Source organism: Colobus angolensis, unplaced genomic scaffold (genome assembly GCF_000951035.1).
Source record: "Colobus angolensis palliatus isolate OR3802 unplaced genomic scaffold, Cang.pa_1.0 Scaffold60, whole genome shotgun sequence".
Lineage (NCBI taxonomy): Eukaryota > Metazoa > Chordata > Mammalia > Primates > Cercopithecidae > Colobus > Colobus angolensis.
In genome coordinates, this window is record NW_012119599.1 from 3,935,396 (window position 1) to 3,954,953 (window position 19,558).

At 50.7% G+C, this 19,558-nt stretch overlaps 1 protein-coding gene across 1 annotated transcript in view; it reads left to right on the forward strand.

The window, feature by feature from the left end:
- KCNN4 (potassium channel, calcium activated intermediate/small conductance subfamily N alpha, member 4) overlaps nucleotides 1–9,284 on the forward strand; it is a 23,867-nt gene extending 14,583 nt beyond the window's left edge. Inside the window, exons 4-10 of the mRNA XM_011963171.1 lie at nucleotides 2–203; nucleotides 3,063–3,198; nucleotides 5,976–6,086; nucleotides 6,246–6,364; nucleotides 6,776–6,845; nucleotides 8,101–8,268; nucleotides 8,731–9,284. Coding sequence (XP_011818561.1) covers nucleotides 2–203; nucleotides 3,063–3,198; nucleotides 5,976–6,086; nucleotides 6,246–6,364; nucleotides 6,776–6,845; nucleotides 8,101–8,265 — 803 coding nt within the window. The 3' untranslated portion in view covers nucleotides 8,266–8,268; nucleotides 8,731–9,284. The remainder of the gene's footprint in view (nucleotide 1; nucleotides 204–3,062; nucleotides 3,199–5,975; nucleotides 6,087–6,245; nucleotides 6,365–6,775; nucleotides 6,846–8,100; nucleotides 8,269–8,730) is intronic.
- The last annotated feature ends 10,274 nt before the right edge of the window (nucleotides 9,285–19,558 follow it).

Here is a 19,558-nt window from a genome sequence, read left to right on the forward strand (position 1 = left end):
TACCTGGTGCCCCGCGCCGTGCTCCTGCGCAGCGGCGTCCTGCTCAACGCTTCCTACCGCAGCATCGGCGCTCTCAACCAAGTCCGCTTCCGCCACTGGTTCGTGGCCAAGCTTTACATGAACACGCACCCCGGCCGCCTGCTGCTCGGCCTCACGCTTGGCCTCTGGCTGACCACCGCCTGGGTGCTGTCCGTGGCCGAGAGGTGAGGGTGTTGGAGGCGTAAATGTGCAGGGGAGGGAGCCCCGGACAGCCGCATTGGCCGTCTTGTGCCGCGGTGCAGGTTGAGGCCCCCTAGAACCAAGCAGAGGACAAAGTTCACACTTTGACCCCTTCTCCTCTTGCTGGCTGCAATTTGCCGACACTCCCATCAACTGGGGTGAGAGGAACCAACAGACAAGCCCCCAGTCAATCCTCCATGTGCAGCCTTTAGTCTCCCCAAACGCACACACAGACCCCAAAAAGCCCTTCCCTTGCGGCTCCTGGATTTTTACTGCCTCAGGTTTCCAGGCCATCTGTTCGGTCTCCAAACTTGTCTCTGGGACCTGCCTAAAGGGTTGCCTCTGCCTTGGAGGAAGGGGACATATTTTCCCAATTAGCACAGAATGCGCTGTAGGTGGGTGCTTGCTGTGACCCTAGGAAGGGGATGATTTGGAGCTTCTCTGGAAAACAATTCCACGCAGGGAATTGGAACTAGAGCCTGGTTGCCCCCTGGATACTGTGTAACCCAGTGCCGCGCCTCAATTTCTATCCCTTACAGAGAAAGAGGTTGCGAGTGATCTCAGCCAGTGGTTCTCAAAGTGTAGTTTCAGGACCAGCAGCATCATCTGGGAACTTGCAAATGAAAACTCTCGGGTCCCTTCCAGACCTACTGAATCCTGGAGGGTAGGGCCAGCAATCCGCTTTAGTAAGCCCTCCAGGTAATTATATGGCCCAACCAAGGTTGAGAACCTCTGGTCTAGTGTATGTGGCAAAGATCCTTGAGGGCAGGAGGCGAATGAGAAGATCTGGCTTTAGATTTCTCCTCTCTGAGCCTCAGTTTCCTCATCTGAAAAATGGGTGTCACATTCCACCATCGTAGTCTCCCTGGCAGTTCTTTTTTTTGAGATGGAGTCTCAGTTATCTCGGCTAGAGTGCAGTGGCAGGAACTCTGCTTCCTGCAACCTCTGCCTCCCTGCTTCAAGTGATTCTCGTGCCTTAGCCTCCCGAGTGGCTGGGATTATGGGTGTGCACCACCATACCTGACTAATTTTTGTATTTTTAGTAGAGACCATGTCACCATGTTGCCCAGGCTGGTTTTGAACTCCTGATTTCAAGTGATCCTCCTGCCTCGGCCTCCCAAAGTGCTGGGATTACCATGCCCGGCCTCTGTCATGTTTTTTTTTTTTTTTTTTTTTTTTTTTGAGACGGAGTCTTGCTCTGTCGCCCAGGCTGGAGTGCAGTGGTGCAATCATAGCTCACTGAAGCCTCCAACTCCTGATTTCAAGTGATCCTCCTGCCTCGGCCTCCCAAAGTGCTGGGATTACCATGCCCGGCCTCTGTCATGTTTTTTTTTTTTTTTTTTTTTTTTTGAGACGGAGTCTTGCTCTGTCGCCCAGGCTGGAGTGCAGTGGTGCTCTGTCGCCCAGGCTGGCTCACTGCAAGCTCCGCCTCCCAGGTTCATGCCATTCTTCTGCCTCAGCCTCCCCAGTAGCTGGGACTACAGGCGCCCGCCACCATGCCTGGCTAATTTTTTGTATTTTTAGTAGAGACAGGATTTCACTGTGTTAGCCAAGATGGTCTTGATCTCCTGACCTCATGATCTGCCCGCCTCAGCCTCCGAAAGTGCTGGGATTACAGGCGTGAGCCACTGCACCCGGCCCTCTGTCATAATTTTAAACTCCTTCACCTCCCAGGATCTTAGTTTTGCCAACTGGGAAATTGGTCAGAAGCAGGATTAATGAATGATCCCCCCACCATGTTTCTCATCTGAATGATGGGAGAATGGGGAGGAAGTCAAAGTTCCAAATTCCAAGGCAGAAGTCCTGAAACTAGAATCTACTTGGGAATGAGGGGAGTGGGGTTTGTAAACAGTGCAGATTCCATCTTCACTCCTAGAAACTCTAACCTGGTGGGTCTGGGGTGTCTGGGGCCCTCATGAATGAAGTTTTCCCTGCTTATCTTGCAGCAAGGGGCCTGTGGACAAAGTTAGACAAATCTCAATGCTTCAACCCCTTCCATGGCTGGACTTAAATGTCTCCTTCTGGCCGGGAACGGTGGCTCAAGCCTGTAGTCCCAGCACTTTGGGAGGCCGAGACGGGCGGATCACGAGGTCAGGAGATCGAGACTATCCTGGCTAACATGGTGAAACCCCGTCTGTACTAAAAAATATAAAAAAACTAAGCCGGTCGTGGTGGCGGGCGCCTGTAGTCCCAGCTACTCGGGAGGCTGAGGCAGGAGAATGCTGTAAACCCGGGAGGCGGAGCTTGCAGTGGGCTGAGATCTGACCACTGCACTCCAGCCTGGGCAACACAGCAAGACTCCGTCTCAAAAAAAAAAAAAAATCTCCTTCTGTGAAGTGAGGGGAAAGGAAGGCAGAGTCCCGCCAAGCCTTTTTAGAGTCCTTTTTGATCCTGATAGGGCCACTTCAGGGCCACACAGCATCTTTGTGGAAATTAGAAAAATATACCCCTTCCTCTGGTGGATGCAGCCGCCAGTCAGGGTCTGACTGGGTTTCGGCCCCTCTCCACTCTCCACCCTCAACCACATGCTCTGAATGCCACAGCAGCCCAGGTAGCCTAGCTGAGACCATACCGGCATTGGGATTGTCCAGATCCAGTCTCAGATCCCAGAGTGGCTAAGCAACTTGCCCAGGTCACACAGCAGAGAGGAGGCCATGCAGGCTTTCCAAAGCTCAGAACTTAATGGCTTTTTGTCCAGGTGATTCTTAGGACTATGGGTGTATACTGGGAGGGGAGGGGAGGGGAATCGGGGGAAGGGGAGGGGAGGGTATAGAGGGAAGGGGACTGAATAGCATGGAAATCTCCATGGTGGGGTTTTAGAACTAACCCACCCTTCCCCACAGGCAGGCTGTGAATGCCACCGGGCACCTTTCAGACACACTTTGGCTGATCCCCATCACATTCCTGACCATCGGCTATGGTGACGTGGTGCCAGGCACCATGTGGGGCAAGATCGTCTGCCTGTGCACTGGAGTCATGGTGAGTACAGCCCCCTTGGGGACCTGATCCCTATCCCAAACTGGTCATCCTCTGGCCCCAGGAAGCCATGGAGGCAACACAGGCTCTCAGGGACAGCTCCTGAGAAACTTGAGGGTCTGGGGCGCCCACAGCCCCATTCTCTCTTCAAGACGAAGATACTCACCGGTAATCCCAATATTTTGGGAGGCCAAATAGAGTGGGAGGATCACTTGAGCCTGAGTTTGACGTTCCAGTGAGCTATGATCATACCACTGCACTCCAGCCTGGGTGACGGAGTGAGACCCTGTCTCTTAAAAAAATAAAATAAAAAATCAGACCTAGGAATCCAGTCCCTAAGACCTTGCTCACTCTAGAACCTAGGGCCCCAGCCCTTATCCTCCTCAGGGACCCAGGCTCCTGACTTCCCAGCTCCATTTTCTTTCAGAACCCAGAAATTGTCTCCCAGCCTCCACCAAGGGTGTAGATTCCAGTTATCAAGTGCATGCCTGTGGGGCCAGGCTACCTGGGTCCAAATCCTGCGGCTGCCACTTCCTGGCTGGGGAGCTCAGGCGAGCCACGTGATCTCTCTGGGCCTCACTTTCCTCCTCTATAAAATGGGGATGCTGATGCTAGCATGCTCCTCATGGGCTTGCTGAGATGATTAAATGGGTTCAACTACGGAAAGCACTTCCAACAGTACCCAGCCCACAGGAGGTGCTCGGTAAGCAGGTCTGGGGGCGCCCAGGCATCCAGCCACCTCCCGACCAGCTCCTGTGCCCTCGAGGATGAGGCAGAGTCTCTGCAGCCCGAGTCAGCCTTTTCGTGAACCCTGACATCCACCTCCCCTCCATAGACCCAGTCATTCAGGTCCTCCCACCCAGCCCTGGCCCCATCTAGAGACCAGCACCTAATGCCTTGGCCTTCACCTCCCTACAAGATCAGGTTTCCTTCACCCTCGGGGATCTAAGCCACCCGCACTCAGCCAAGATGTGGACCCAGGAAAGACATATTCTTTTTTTTTTTTTTTTTTTTTTGAGACAGAGTCTCGCTCTGTCACCCAGGCTGGAGTGCAGTGGCCAGATCTCAGCTCACTGCAAGCTCCGCCTCCCGGGTTTACGCCAATCTCCTGCCTCAGCCTCCCGAGTAGCTGGGACTACAGGCGCCCGCTACCACGCCCGGCTAGTTTTTTGTCTTTTTTAGTAGAGACGGGGTTTCACCAGGTTAGCCAGGATGGTCTCGATCTCCTGACCTCGTGATCCGCCCGTCTCGGCCTCCCAAAGTGCTGGGATTTCAGGCTTGAGCCACCGCGCCCAGCGAAAGACATATTCATCCCCCCAATCCCTGGGTGCACAGGTGAAGGATGTGGTGACCTTCACTCCCCCAGTGGTGAGTCTTTAGAGCAAGGGAAGAGGGGCAGAGAGTCACTTAGGGAACTGCAGTGCCGCTCAGGACATCCTCCTTCACTTGACAAAAGGAGAAACCGAAACCTAGAGAGATAGGGCGATGCGCACTTGAGCTTACAGCCTGCTCCTGGCAGAAAGGTTCCACGGCACAGTTGAGCCATAATAGCTTACTTTTTTTTTGAGACGGAGTCTCGCTCTGTCACCCTGGCTGGAGTGCAGTAGCGCCATCTCGGCTCACTCTCAGCTCGGCCTCCCGGGTTCATGCCATTCTCCTGCCTCAGCCTCCTGAGTAGCTGGGATTACAGGCGCCCGCCACCACGCCCGGCTAATTTTTTGTATTTTTAGTAGAGACGGGGTTTCACCATGTTAGCCAGAATGGTCTCAATCTCTTGACCTCGTGATCCGCCCGCCTGGGCCTCCCAAAGTGCTGGGATTACAGGCATGAGCCACCACGCCCGGCCCATAATAGCTTACTTTTACTGAACACATACTCTGTGCCAGTCTCTGCCCTAAACACTTGCCAGGGGTAACTCATGAAATCCACCGAGTAACCCTGTTGAGGCCATGCCCATTTCACAGATGAGACACTGAAATACTGAGAGATTAAATAATTGGCTCAGAACTGGGATTGGAACCCAGGCAGTCCCCTGGAGCCAGTATTTGTGACTGGAAGTTGTTCTGGGTCTACAGGGTGGGGGATGCTTCCTAGGACGATTCATTCTAACTAGGGGACAGGTGAGCAGGTGCCACAAGCAGCCAGGAATCGGCAAGGCCATGAAGGGCCAGGAGCATTGGGAGAAGGAAGGGAGGAGAATGAGTGTTTGGAGGAAGGTGCTCAGGGAGGGCAGGCAGAATGGAGCCAGGGCTGAGTTGTCTGGGTGAGAGGCGTAGACCTTGGAAGGCCTTGGTAGCCAGGCTGAGAAGTTCAGGGCAGTGGAAGCCTAGGAGATTAGAGGGGGCCAAAGGGGTTAGGGGAGGATGAGTGGGAGGCTGGAGATGGTCCAGGAGAGAGAGGACAGGGCTGGAGTTAGGAAGAGGCTGTGGAGGTGGGAGAAGGAGGGACACCCTCCACAATGCAGTGGCCGACCATGTTAGCAGTGAGGACCCAGAGGCCTGCCCCTGGCTCAGAACTCAGCCTTCCTCTCGCTCTTCCAATCATACCCCTAATGCAAGAGGCCATCCTGCGAGTGTGAATACGACACGTTAAAGTTGGGCTCGTACGTAGGCGATTTATGATTCTAGCTCCCACATTCTGAGCTGGGACCTTGGCTCTCCTCTCTGAGCCTGTTTGCTTGTCAACTGGGGATATTGTGCTTGCCTTCTGTGGCTGCTGGGAGGGTTCAAGGAGGGAGTCGGTGGCACAGCCTCATGCCACAGTACTTGTTGTGCCCACAGGGGGTCTGCTGCACAGCCCTGCTGGTGGCCGTGGTGGCCCGGAAGCTGGAATTTAACAAGGCAGAAAAGCACGTGCACAATTTCATGATGGATATCCAGTATACCAAAGAGGTGAGGATGGGCATATGGCCCCCATGGCACACCCCTCTTTCAAGAGGCAGGAGTCCAAGTCCCCCCGCTTCCCCTAGGACCCAAGAGTCCCAGCCCGAGCCCTGCCTTCCCAGAACCGTAAGGGTCTATCTCCATGGACACTGTGCCACCCACCCCCAGATGAAGGAGTCCGCTGCCCGAGTGCTACAAGAAGCCTGGATGTTCTACAAACATACTCGCAGGAAGGAGTCTCGAGCTGCCCGCAGGCATCAGCGCAGGCTGCTGGCTGCCATCAACGCGTGAGGGCGCTTTGTATGCACATGTGTCCATGTGCACCCATGTCCAAGTCACCTCCCTGCACGGCTTGTGTGTGTGCGTGTCCATGCCCGTCCAGGTCAGGACACCCAGGTGTGGTCTCACTCAACAGCTTGTCTACCTGGATCTGACCGTGCATGACTCTATGTGTCTGTGCTGGTTTGTCTTTGCATATCTTGGCGTGTCTGTGGACCTGGGTACCTGGGTTTCTACTGGGGATGGGGGCCCACGGGGATGTGCGGTGCAGTCATCCCCTCCCACTCTTTCAGCTCTTTGACAACGTTTTATCTTTGTTTTGTTTCTTCATGTGCCTCTCCTCCCTTCATTCCACCCCTGAGCTACAGCCACATTCAGGGACCAGGCTTGTAAAACTGACTCCCCACTTCTTCCCACAGGTTCCGCCAGGTGCGGCTAAAACACCGGAAGCTCCGGGAACAAGTGAACTCCATGGTGGACATCTCCAAGGTACTAGGATCCCATGGGAGGAGGTCTCGAAGAAGGGGGAGGTTGGGACCACAGGGAGGGAAATCTGGCTCTGGAACAGGGAACTTTGGCAGGAGCCTGGCACACACAGGCTGTCAGTAAAGGTCTGTGGTTGAATGAAAGAAGGAAGGAAGGAATGAATGATGCAACACAGAGCTTCTTACATTCATGCAAGGAACAGATCCCTTACAAACTGAAAAAAAAAAAAATTGCACAAAGAACCCCAGTGTTTGGTTTCAAATTATTTTTATTGTTAAGTTACTTACATGTGGACGGATATAAAATTCCTTCCAACTACAACTCATACAATAAAACCAAAGCAAATTTACAAACCAAACCCATAGATGGCAAAACCAATACAGTTAAAATGAACAACACTGACAAGGACACAGGTGACATTGTTGCCGTAAAACTCAATCTCTGCTGCTCTTGTGGAGGGGTGGGTGCTCAGGGCCACAGGGACTTCCATGCAAGTTTGCCTGGCCAAGGTGTGACTCAGCTACCCGCCCCCTTCTTCTGCTGAGACCACTTGATTTTGCCGGTGCTCAGGGACAGTGATGTCACAACACCCCCTTGGCCTGGCTCACAGCATCTTCTGCTTAACCGATGGCGTTTGCTTTTTCTCATTAGCCCATGACAGTTCAAACAGTGGCCCCTGGCACCAATGCCATGGTAAGCACGGTCACAGATGCAGGCCCCAAAACCGCATGGCAGGTCTCAGTGAGGAGGCGGTGGCCCAGATCTGCAGGAAATGGCAGGCGGTAATTTCTGAAGGTTATCAAGCCAAAAACACAGAATTCAAGAATTTCCACAGAAAATCCACAAACCCTCAGGGATCAAGCTGTGAGTCCTAGCCAGAGAGTGTAGTAAAAGACTATGTGGATTTGGAAGTCAGGCATCATCCATGCTACAAATATTTAATGAGCACCTACTATGTTCTAGGTCTTATTTCAGGAGCTGCTTTGGGCATGTCATTTAACGGTTCCATGCTTGTTTCCTCAGCTATAAGATGGGAACAGGATTCCCACCCCCTGTGGCTTTTAGGAGGATTTTAAACCATACAGGGAAACACCTGGGCAGGTAGCTGGGAAGTGGTACATGGTAACAGTTATTATTGAGGATAATCCTCAGAGGACCACAAGGATGTAGTCGATATTGGTTCCACTGCCTTACGCTATGGAGCAGGCAGGGGTCGACCCCACCCCTCTGACACCTCTGATCCTCTCCTCCCGCCCAGATGCACATGATCCTGTATGACCTGCAGCAGAATCTGAGCAGCTCACACCGGGCCCTAGAGAAGCAGATTGACACGCTGGCGGGGAAGCTGGATGCCCTGACTGAGCTGCTTAGCACTGCCCTGGGGCCGAGGCAGCTTCCAGAACCCAGCCAGCAGTCCACGTAGCTGGTGAGGGGGCTGGGACTTGGGCAGGAAGGCATCCTGGAGGAAGGGTTCCTGTGGCCAGCACCCTCTGTGGCCAAGGGGGCAGGGGATGGCTGGGAGACACGGCCACCTTTTCCCGTCAGCTCTGGCACTGTCTGGAGGAAAGGACTCAGTTCGGGGCTGGATTGGCAGTGAAGGAAGATGGTGTTCCCTCTCCCCTTCACTGACCCTTGATGCCCTTCTCCCTCTTTGCTTGGTCTCTCTCTCTCTCTCTCTTTCTCTCTGCCCTGGGCACATTCTCTGGCTCTGTCTATCCAATGTCTCTGTCTAAATGCCCTCCTGCACCCTGGCCTCGGGGCCCGGGAACACCTACCCCCTGCCTCCCACCTCTGCCCAGCAGGTTCTGTCTGCACCTCCGTGTGTCCCACTCTCTCTCCCTCTCCCTCTTCCTGACCTGCCTCTCCATCAGTCTCTCCATCTCTCCAGGACCCACGGAGGAACCAGGCTACTTTCCCCAGGACTGAGGTGATGCACATCGTCTCTGCCATTCCTGCCCCGGCCCTGAACAAAGCACCTCAAGTGCAAGGACCAAAGGGGGCCCTGGCTTGGAGGGGGTTGGCTTGCTGACGGCTGCTGGAGAGGACGCTGGCTAAAGTGGGAAGGCCTTGGCCCATCTGAGGCCCCAGGTGGGAACATGGTCACCCCCACTCTGCATACCCTCATCAAAAACACTCTCACTATGCTGCTATGGACAACCTCCAGCTCTCAGTTACAAGTGGAGGCGCCTGGAGGCCGGACTCCTGGGTCCCTGGGGAAGAGGGTACTAGGGGCCCGGATCCAGGATTCTGGGAGGCTTCAGTTACCGCTGGCCGAGCTGAAGAACTGGGTATGAGGCTGGGGCGGGTAGGAGGTGGCGCCCCCTCGCGGGACAACAAAGAGGACACCATTTTTCCAGAGCTGCAGAGAGCACTTGGTGGGGAGGAAGAAGTGTAACTCACCAGCCTCTGCTCTGATCTTTGTAATAAATGTTAAAGCCAGAAGTTGCCATTTCTCTCTAAACATATCTGCAGTCCTAACTAGCAGACCATCCAGTGGAAGACTGCTGCCCTGTTTGAACCTGTCTCAGAGGCCTCCTCCTCTAAGTGTCCTCTCAGGTCTGTAGGCTGGGCAGTCCTCAGCAAACCCCTGCCTAGATCTGAGGCAAAGAGCAATGGCTTTGAACTCAGACAGATCAGGTTCCAAATCCTGGTTCTGTCATCCACTGGCTGTGTGACTGTGTGACCTCAGGTAAGTGGCTTCACCTCTGAACAGTTTACCTCACCTGTAAAATGGGACTGTCTCCCCATGGGACTGCTGTGAAGATTAAAACATGGAGTAGCCCAGAGGCATTTAGTAGGAACCAAATATGTGAGAAAGAATCTTTTTTTCTGAGATGGAGTCTCGCTCTGTCACCCAGGCTGGAGTGCAGTGGCACAATCTCGGTTCACTTCAACCTCCGCCTCCTGAGTTCAAGTGATTCTCCTGCCTTACCCCTAAGTAGCTGGGATTACAGACACCTGCCACCACGCCTGGCTAATTTTTGTATTTTTAGTAGAGATGGGGTTTCACTATGTTGCAGAGGCTGGCCTTGAACTCCTGGGCTCAAGCAATCTGCCCACCTCGGCCTCCCAAAATGCTGGGATTATAAGCATGAGCCACTGTCCCCGGGCAAGAATCATTTTTATTATTGTTTTTGATTTTCACACACAATGCGTGGCTGCCCTTTTTCTGATTTTTTGTTGTTTTTCTCCCTCTATTCATGCCTTACGAGAATCTAGATGACAACTCACCCATCAAGAGACTAACAGAAGCCCCAAAGTTCCCCAAACCACCCATATACCCATTTCACATCCGCTGAAGAGAGGATGTGAAACGGAAGGGGGCAAAGGAGGGGCTGGCACTTCCAGAGGCCCTACTGTGTGCCCTGCTCTGTTTGTAAATCACCATAACCATTCTCCTGACCCTCCTTACCCCACTGCATAGATACAGAAACTGAGGTTTCAAGAGGAGCCAGGCCTCCCCTCAGGCCCCCAGCCGGAAGCTAGGAATCCAGGCTGCAGAGCCCAGATTTACACCCATCCCGCCCCACTGCCAAGGTGAGTCAGAGGCAGAGTGGCCTTGGGCCACAAACCCAGGACTGACTTCCCGCCGCAACTTCATTCCAGCTTGAGGGGCTGATTCATTCTTGCTTCCCTCCTCTTGAGGGGAAGATCAGGCTGCGAGTCATCCTTTTCTGCTGAGCTATCTTTGGATTTCCCTTAAAGTCCACAGCCAGCCTCGCCCCTTCATCCCTGAGAGCTAAATTGGAGCCTCCACCATGAACTGCCCTTCCTCTGGAGGCCAGCCCACCTGGGGAGTAAAGGCAGGGACTCAAGAAAGGAACTGGATGAGACCTCCAGATATTGCTGACACCCTTCCCCTGCAAGAAGCCCTCCTGGCAGTGTTGCCAAAGCCCCTGCCAAACTCATTCTTTTGGGACCTCTCTTTCCCTGCCTCCACTCCCTTTTAGCTGGCAAACTCCTTCCGATGCCTCCTTTAGGCCTCAGCTAATATGTCCCCTCCTCAGGAGGCCCGGTCTGACACTCCTATAGCCTCATAAACCTATCCCTATCACAATAATAACATTGGGTCTGGCCAGGCATGGTGGCTCATGCCTTTAATTCCAGCACTTTGGTAGGCTGAGGCGGGCAGATCACCTGAGGCCAGGAGTTGGAGACCAGCCTGGCCAAAATGGTGCAACCCTGTCTATACTGAAAATACAAAAATTAGCTGGGCGTGGTGGTGCGTGACTGTAATCCCAGCTACTCGGGAGTCTGAGGCAGGAGAATTCACTTGAACCCAGGAGGCGGTGTTTGCTGTGAGCCGAGCTCGTGCCACTGCACTCCAGTCTGGGTAACAGAGCAAGACTCCATCTCAAACAACAACAACAAGAACAACAACAAATTAGCCAGGTGTGGGGGCACACACCTGTGGTCCCAGCTACTTGGGAGGGTAAGGTGGGAGGATCACTTGAGGAGGCTGGGAAGTCGAGGCTGCAGTGAGCTCTGATCGTGCCACTGCACTCCAGCCTGGGTGACAAAGTGAGACCCTGTCTCAAGTAATAATAATAATAGTAATAATAATAATAATAATAATGATGGGTCAAGCACCACGCTAAGCCCTTTTAATAAGTGATCTCACAAAAGGAGGCAAGGTAGGCACTGTTGGTCCCATTTTACAGATGAGGTAACTACCCAAAGCCACAGCAAAGCAGTTTGGAGCCAGGATATGACCCAGGCAGCCTGGCCCCAGAGCCCCAGCACTTAGCCACCTGGCCCATTCAGACACTCAGGAGATCACCACATTCTGTTTTCATTTTTGTTCACGATGTCTTCAACACCAAGGGCCTGGCGTAGACCGGGCCTCAGTGAATGTCATTAAACGAACCCTCTGAATGCCTGGGATGGCCTGAAGTCATCCTATGTTGGTTTCAGCTGAGGCAAGGTCAGAACCAGTGAGAAGGGGTTTTTGACTAAGAACCCAGGAGAACATACACGAGATCCTGTGTTCTGAATTATCTTGGCTCTGCCCTGGGCCACCTGCCCTCATTCTCCACTGTGGGGATCAGGCCTGGATGCCCCCACTTGTGGCAGGTTTTGCACTCCCCTCACCAAATCAACACTTCCTGAAGGCCCTGAGCCAGGAGCTGGGCTGCAAACATGAATCAGAGGGCTCTGTCCTCCAGAGGCTCAGTCTCATGGTGATTTTGGCTCCTTCCCTCTCCTATTTCTGTTCTGCCTGCACTCCTGTGAGGACTGGGTGGGGGAAAGGAGGTCCAGAGAGGGGCAAGGGCTTTCCCAGGGTCATACAGCCAGCCACGGGCCTTTCCCCTTCATGAATCCCCCAACTGCCCCTGAGGACCTTTCTAACACCCACACTCTTCCCATTCCCCTCCCACTGCCCTCCTGTCAAAGTCTAGCTCTGAGTCCAGCTGCTTTTTTTTTTTTTTAAGAGACAGAGTCTTGCTCTGTCACCCAGGCTGGAGTACAGTGGTACAATTGTAGCTCACTGCAGCCTCGAATTCCTGCACTCAAGTGATCCTCCCGCCTCAGCCTCCCAAGCAGCTGGGACTACAGGTATGCGCCACCATGCTTGGCCCTCTTTTTTTCTTTAACTGACATACATTTTAACATACAGTAAAGTACAGAAATTGTAAATGTAATCTCAATATGTTTTTTTAAATACATTCACCTGAGTAGCCATCACTCAGATCAAGCTAGAAGTGTCTAGCCCCCTAAAGCTCTCATTTCCCTCCCAGCCAACAGCCCCCTTCATCCCAGGAACCACCATCCTGACCTATCTTGATTCCTTTCATTCCACTTTGAACTTTGGAAGGAACCCTGCTGCACGCCCTGGTGTGTATCTGTGTCTTGGGCTCTGCAGGATGGTGGTGAGATTCAGCCACGCTGCTCATCTTTTTCATGACACAGTAGTATTCCATTGTGTCAGTATGCCCACGAGCCTCACCCGGGGGGCTCTGCAAGCTCAACTCTGCAAGACTCTCTGGTCTTCTGGTCTCCCCTTCTCTTCCCTGTCCTGGCTGCTCAGGCCACTAGGCTCCTCTTCCTTCCCAAACTGCCTGCTGCTCTCCCCTCCTTCTTGCCCCATCTACTTAGAATAAAAGTAAATATCACTAACATGTTTTCAGTTCCTTTTGTAGAGATGGGGGTCTCATTATGTTGCCCAGGGTGGTCTTGCACTCCTGGGCTCAAGCGATCTTCCCGCCTCGGCCTCCCAAAGTGCTGGGATTACAGGCAGGAGCCACCACGGCCAGCCCAGTTATTTATTACGGTCCATAAAGGAAGCTGTATCATCATCATCAACACCAGCCTGGCAGTCCAAAGGCATGCTTTAAGCTTTTATGTTGTGTGGGATAGCTGCTAACATATACAAACCAGGAGAGTGCTTTTTATAATTTGGAGGGGGTGTCAAATGATAAAACTTTCCTTCATTTTTCCAGGATGAGCTGGCCCTTCTTCAAGTCAAGTCCAACCCCCTCTCCACTTGTACCCTGTCCACACCTCCTCAAAAAACTCAGCTCCAAAGTCTCCTTGTCTCTTTTCCCTCTATCATTCCCATCTGCACATAAACATGCTATAATTTCTCCCATCTTATAAACATCCCACTGGAACTTTCAGAAGCATTTTAGATTCTCCATTTTCCTTAAAGTTCTCTATTCACCAAACTGCAAAATATCTGTCGCTCTGTCAGCCAGGCTGGAGTGCAGTGGCGTGATCGCGGCTCACTGCAACCTCTGCCTCTCAGCTTCAGGCAGTTCTCATGCCTCGGCCTCCCGAGTGTAGCTGGGATTACAGGTGTGCACCTCCACCACGCCCAGCTAATTTTTTGTATTTTTAGTAGAGATGGGGTTCCATTATGTTGGCCAGGATGGTCTCGAACTCCTAGCCGCACGTGCTCTGCCTGCCTCTGCCTCCCAAAGTGCTGGGATTACAGATGTGAGCCACTAAGCCGGGCCATAAAGTTGCTTCTTATACAACAAACTCCTGCTGCATAGAATGACATAAAAGACTTACCCAGACATAAAGAGCTAAAGATGCCAGACACACAGAAGACATGCTGTAAGATTTCATTCGCATGAAGTTCAAAAACAGACACAAAGAATCTCTGTGCCTGTTTTTGAAAGGCATTAGATGGGTGGTTGCTTCTGGAGCAGGGGAATTGACAGGGAAAGAGCACAAGAAAGATGTCTGGGTGCTGGAAATGTTCTCTGATTAGCAGTTACATGGATGCATAAATTTGTAAAAATTCATTGCCCGGTACACTTAAGATCTGTGCCCTTTATATACTTTACCACACTTAAGTTATAGTTCACACACAAAAAAAAGATAAAGAAAAATAAGTACTTATATGTTTTTTCTTATAGAAACTGAGAAGGTTCCATAACATAGTTAGATGGGGGATCAAAAGCCACGTCTTTTCCATGGTGGACCCCACATCCGCTTCCAGCTGCTGCCCCGTGTCTCTGCTCCTTAGTCCATTATCTTCTCTTTGGAACCGTTTGCTCCCATGGCGCCAGGTCATCCCTCCTCCTGACACTCCTGGCTCCATCTCGGCCCCTCTCCAGGATCCTGGCTCCTACATGAGGGAGGCTCAGGCCTAGTCCCTGCTGTCTTCAACCTCTCAGCCTAGATGATCTCAGCAAATCACAGCTTTAAATATCATCTATACATAGGCAGCTCCAAAATTCAGCATACTTGTATAGTTATTAACAAAATGACAGGTTATCTATGATTTTCTTAAAACAAAACTCCAGGGGGGTGGCGGGAAGTATGCTTATATGTGGGAGGGAAAAATAGAAGCCATAAGACAAGAAAAATGCAGATGACTGTCAATATTGGGCAATGGGTACGTGGGAGTCTCTGTGTGTGTTTTTAAAATTCTGTAGTGACTGTAATCCCAGCCTTTGGGAGGCTGAGGGGGGTGGATTGCTTGAGCCCAGGAGTTCGAGGCCAGCCTAGGCAGCATAGTGAACCCTCGTCTCTAAAAAATTAGCCAGGTATGCTAGAGCACATGTGGTCCCAGCTGCTTAAGAGGCTGAGGCAGGAGGATTGCTTGAGCTTGGGAGGTGGAGGTTGCAGGGAGCCAAGACCGTGCCACTGCATTCCAGCCTGGGTGACAGAACAAGACTTTGTCTCAAAATAAATTAATTAATTAAACTAAATTCTGTAATGAAAAGTCAGAAAAAATCTTTATCTCCAAGTCCCGTCTTTTTCCTCTAACTCTGACCACTTATTTGATGACCAACGTGCATCTCAAAGTTAAGAATTTCAAAGCTTGCTGATTTCCCATCAAAAGTACCCTTCCTCATCCCAGTAAAAAGCCTCAGTCTTAGGTTGGGCGTGGTGGCTCACGTCTGTAATCCCAGCACTTTGGGAGGCCGAGGTGGGTGGATCACGAGGTGAGGAGATCGAGACCATCCTGGCTAACATGGTGAAACCCCAACTCTACTAAAAATACAAAAAAATTAGCCAGGCATGGTGGTGGGCACCTGTAGTCCCAGCTACTCGGGAGGCTGAGGCAGGAGAATGGCATGAACCTGGGAGGTGGAGTTTGCAGTGAGCCGAGACCACACCACTGCACTCAAGCCTGGGCGACAGAGTCCCGTTTCAAAAACAACAAAAAAAAATAGCCTCAGTCTTCAGGCAGTTGACCAGGCTCAAAACCTCTAGAACTTTTTTTAATGCTGCAAATAATATGATGTTTTAATATATGTACACATTGTGGAATGGCTAAATCAAGCTAATTTACACATGCATTATTTCACGTACTGTTTTTTTGTGGTGTGAGAACACTTAAAATACATTCTTTTAGTAAGTTTCAAGTATATAACACATTGTTATGAATTAAGAGTCACCCTGTTGTACAACATCTCTCTAGGATGACTTTTAAGTCATCCCTGATTCATGCTTCCTCTCACACCCCACTTTTAATTCCTTGGCGCTACCTTCAAAACATATCCCAGTTCCTGACCCTTCTCAACTCGTCTATCAGCACCACCCTCTTCCTGAACCACTATCCTCCCTCACCCAGGCAAGGACACCAGCCCTCTCATCTCCTGCTTCCGCCCCTGCAGGCCATTTTCCTCACAGCAACCAGCACTGTTTTCATTGAACATTTTTGTGCATAGCTAATAATTATGTGGTTAAAAAAAACAACAATGCTTTTTAAGTCCCCATAGCCCTGACCCACATCTGTCTATAACCCTTACCCCTACAGGCAATCACCTTTAATTTTTGTTGTTCACTGGAGAAGTCTTTGTAAACATTCATTGGAACAAGCCAGTGCTTGTTTGCAGCCCTTCGATGGCTTTGTTACATTTGGAAGTAAATTCCAAATGCTTACCATGGCCTGTAAGACTTTATGTAAACTGGGCCTGCCTAGAGCTCCGTCTCTAAACAATCCTGCCCTTCTTTCCCTCCCTTGCTCTGTTTCAGTCACTCTGGCCACCTTAACCATCCTTGGACAGCCAGGCCCACTCCCACCTTGGGGTCTTTTATTGGTCGTTCTTCAGCATCTTTAGATGGCTCATTTCCTGACCTTCCTTAACTGCACTCAGGCCTCTGATCAAATGTCACCACCTCAAAGCAGCCTTCCCTGGCCACTTGTTAGTCTCTAAGACCTCTATCACTCTCAATTCCTGTAAGCTGACTTTTTTTTTGAGACGGAGTCTCGCTCTGTTGCCCAGGCTGGAGTGCAGTGGCACGATCTTGGCTCACTGCAAGCTCTGCCTCCCAGGTTCATGCCATTCTCCTACCTCAGCTTCCCGAGTAGCTGGGACTACAGGCGCCCGCCACCACGCCCGGCTAATTTTTTGTATTTTTAGTAGAGATGGGTTTTCACCATGTTAGCCAGGATGGTCTCGATCTCCTGACCTCATGATCCGCCCACCTCGGCCTCCCAAAGTGCTGGGATTACAGGCGTGAGCCACCATGCCTGGCACCTGACTTTATTTTTAATTGAAAAATAAAAATTGTATACATTTACGGTATACAACATGTTTTGTATATGTATACATTGTACAATGGCTAAATCAAGCTAATTAACGTATGTTTTATTTCACATATATTTATCATTTTGTGGTGAGGACATTGAAAATTTATTCTCTTAGCAATTTTCAGGTATACATTGTTACCAACTATACTTACCATGTTGTGGACTGGACCTCTTGAATTTATTCCTCCTGTCTAAATGAAATTTTGTATCCTTTGCAATGTCTTTACAATTCTCACCCCCAATTTCCTTTTCTTCCAAGCATCCTTTATCTGATGTCATCTGCCCCACTAGAATATCTGCTCCCAAAGGGTAGGTGCTCTTCCTATTCACTACAGGATCTCCAGCCTACAGCTGTGCCTGGAAGATGACTAGAGTCCCATAATTCATTCAACATATAACTGAAAGAAATGAACAGAGAAGTGAAAAAGAGACGAACAGGGCCAGGCGTAGTGGCTCACACCTGTAGTCCCAGCACTTTGGGAAGCTGAGGTAGAAGGATTGCTTGAGCTCAGCCTAGGCAATGTGGTGAAACTCTGTCTCTACAAGAAATACAAAAATTAGCTAGGCATGGTGGTGGACGCCTGTAGTCCCAGCTACTCGGGAGGCTGAGATGGGAGAATTGCCTGAGCCTGGGAAGCTGAGGCTGCAGTGAGCTGTGATCATGCCACTGTACTCCAGCCTGGGTGACAGAGGGAGACCCTGTCTCAAAAACAAAAAATAAAGAGATGAACAGATCACTTGGCAATGGCTCTCAAAATTCCCAATGCACATACCCTTTGACCCAGCAATTCTAGCTGCACTTTAAATGAGATAGTCTACTGACAATACAAACATATACATGCAGTCACGTGTATAAGGATATTAACGGTAGCATAATTTCAGCACTCTGGGAGGCTGAGGCAGGAGGATTGCTTGAGCCAGGAATTTGAGACAGCCCGGGCAACATAGTGAAAACCCGTCTCTACAAAAAATAAAAAAGTAGCTGGGTGTGGTAGGACATGCCTGTGGTCCCAGCTACTCCGCAGGCTGAGGTGGGAGGATTGCTTAAGCCCAGGAGGTTGAGGCTGCAGTGAGCCACAACTGTATCACAGGACTCCAGCCTGGGCAAGACAGCAAGACCATGTCTGAAAAAGAAAAAATTAGAAAATAAAAACATACACACAAACCCCTGCAGTAAATGTTTGTAAGAGCAGAAGTTTAGCAATCGTCTAAATGCTCATCGATAGAGAAAGTGTTAAAGTATGATATATCTCCAGAACAGCATGCCATGCCACTAATACAAAAGGCAGCTCACTGGGTGCCTGACTGTACTGCTGACTCATCACCAGGCTGGCTCCCTGGTGCCAGGGAAAAAGTGTAGGCTTGCTCTAGAGTGAGACAGGCTTGGGTTTGAATCCAGGCCCTGCTGCTTCCTGGCTATGGGGACTTCGGTTAGGCCCTTCTCTTTTCCAGGCTCATTTGTCTACATCTGTTTTCTTTTTGAGATGGAGTCTCATTCTGTCACCCAGGCTAGAGCGTGGTGGTGCGATCTCAGCTCACTGCAACCTCCACCTCCCGGGTTCAAGTGATTCTTGTGCCTTAGCCTCCCAAGCAGCTGGCATTACAGGTGCATGCCACCATGCCTGGCTAATTTTTGTATTTTTAGTAGAGATGGGGTTTCGCTATGTTGGCCAGGCTGGTCTTGAACTCCTGACCTCAGGTGATCTGCCTGCATCGGCCTCCCAAAGTGCTGGGATTACAAGCATGAGTCACTGCATGGGTCAATATCTGTTAAACAAATTAGGGGAGAAGATTATAGTGATGTATGTAAAGCAGAGAACACACAACCTGGCACACAGTGGGTCCAAGGTCAATGCCAGGCCTCTTCTTCTCTCTTTTAAGAAAATTCTACCTCTGAGAGTTGCCCTGATGTGAAACTGGCAATCGTGGGTGATCTGGGGTTGAGAAATTCAGATATGGCCTGAGCCCAAGAAGTAAAATTGGACACCAATAGACATAATACAGAGATGGCCTGTCACGTGTATCTTTGTCAAACACCCAGAATCTCTCCCCAGAATCCATCAACAGTGGACTCAAGTCAGTCTGGGTGACTGGTGTTTCTACCTGTGGCAGCCTGGAGAGGTGGCTCCACCTGGTACTGGTACTGGGACAATGATAGTAGAGATGAGACCTGGAGGGGAGACGGCTGCTCAGAATCTACAACTATCATCATGGTAGATCACAAAATAAGACACAGTGACAACACACAGTGCTATTAGGCAACAGGCACTGTTCTACGCACTCTCACCCATTTAATGCTGGTGGCAATGCTGTAAGGTTATGCCACACCCAATTCACAAAAAGGGACGTAGAAGTAGAGAGCATTAAGTCATTTGGTCAAGGTCAGCAGCTATTTATATGAACTGAACACATGCTCTTAACTCCAATGCTTTATTGTAACAGCAGCTCCAGAAGAAACCGGGAACCAGTGCTTTAGAAAAGGAAAATGGGAACCAGAGGTGGAGACTTACTTTTATTGTATACAGCCAGAGAGGCTTGAATTGTGTATGTACATGTTAATACCCGTTCAAATACAATTTTATAAAACATTTTTTAGGCCAGTCACGTTGGCTCACGCCTGTCATCCTAGTACTCTGGGAGGCTGAGGCGGGCAGTCTGGAGTTCGAGACCAGCCTGGCCAACATGGCAAAACCCCATCTCTAATAAAAATACAAAAAAATTA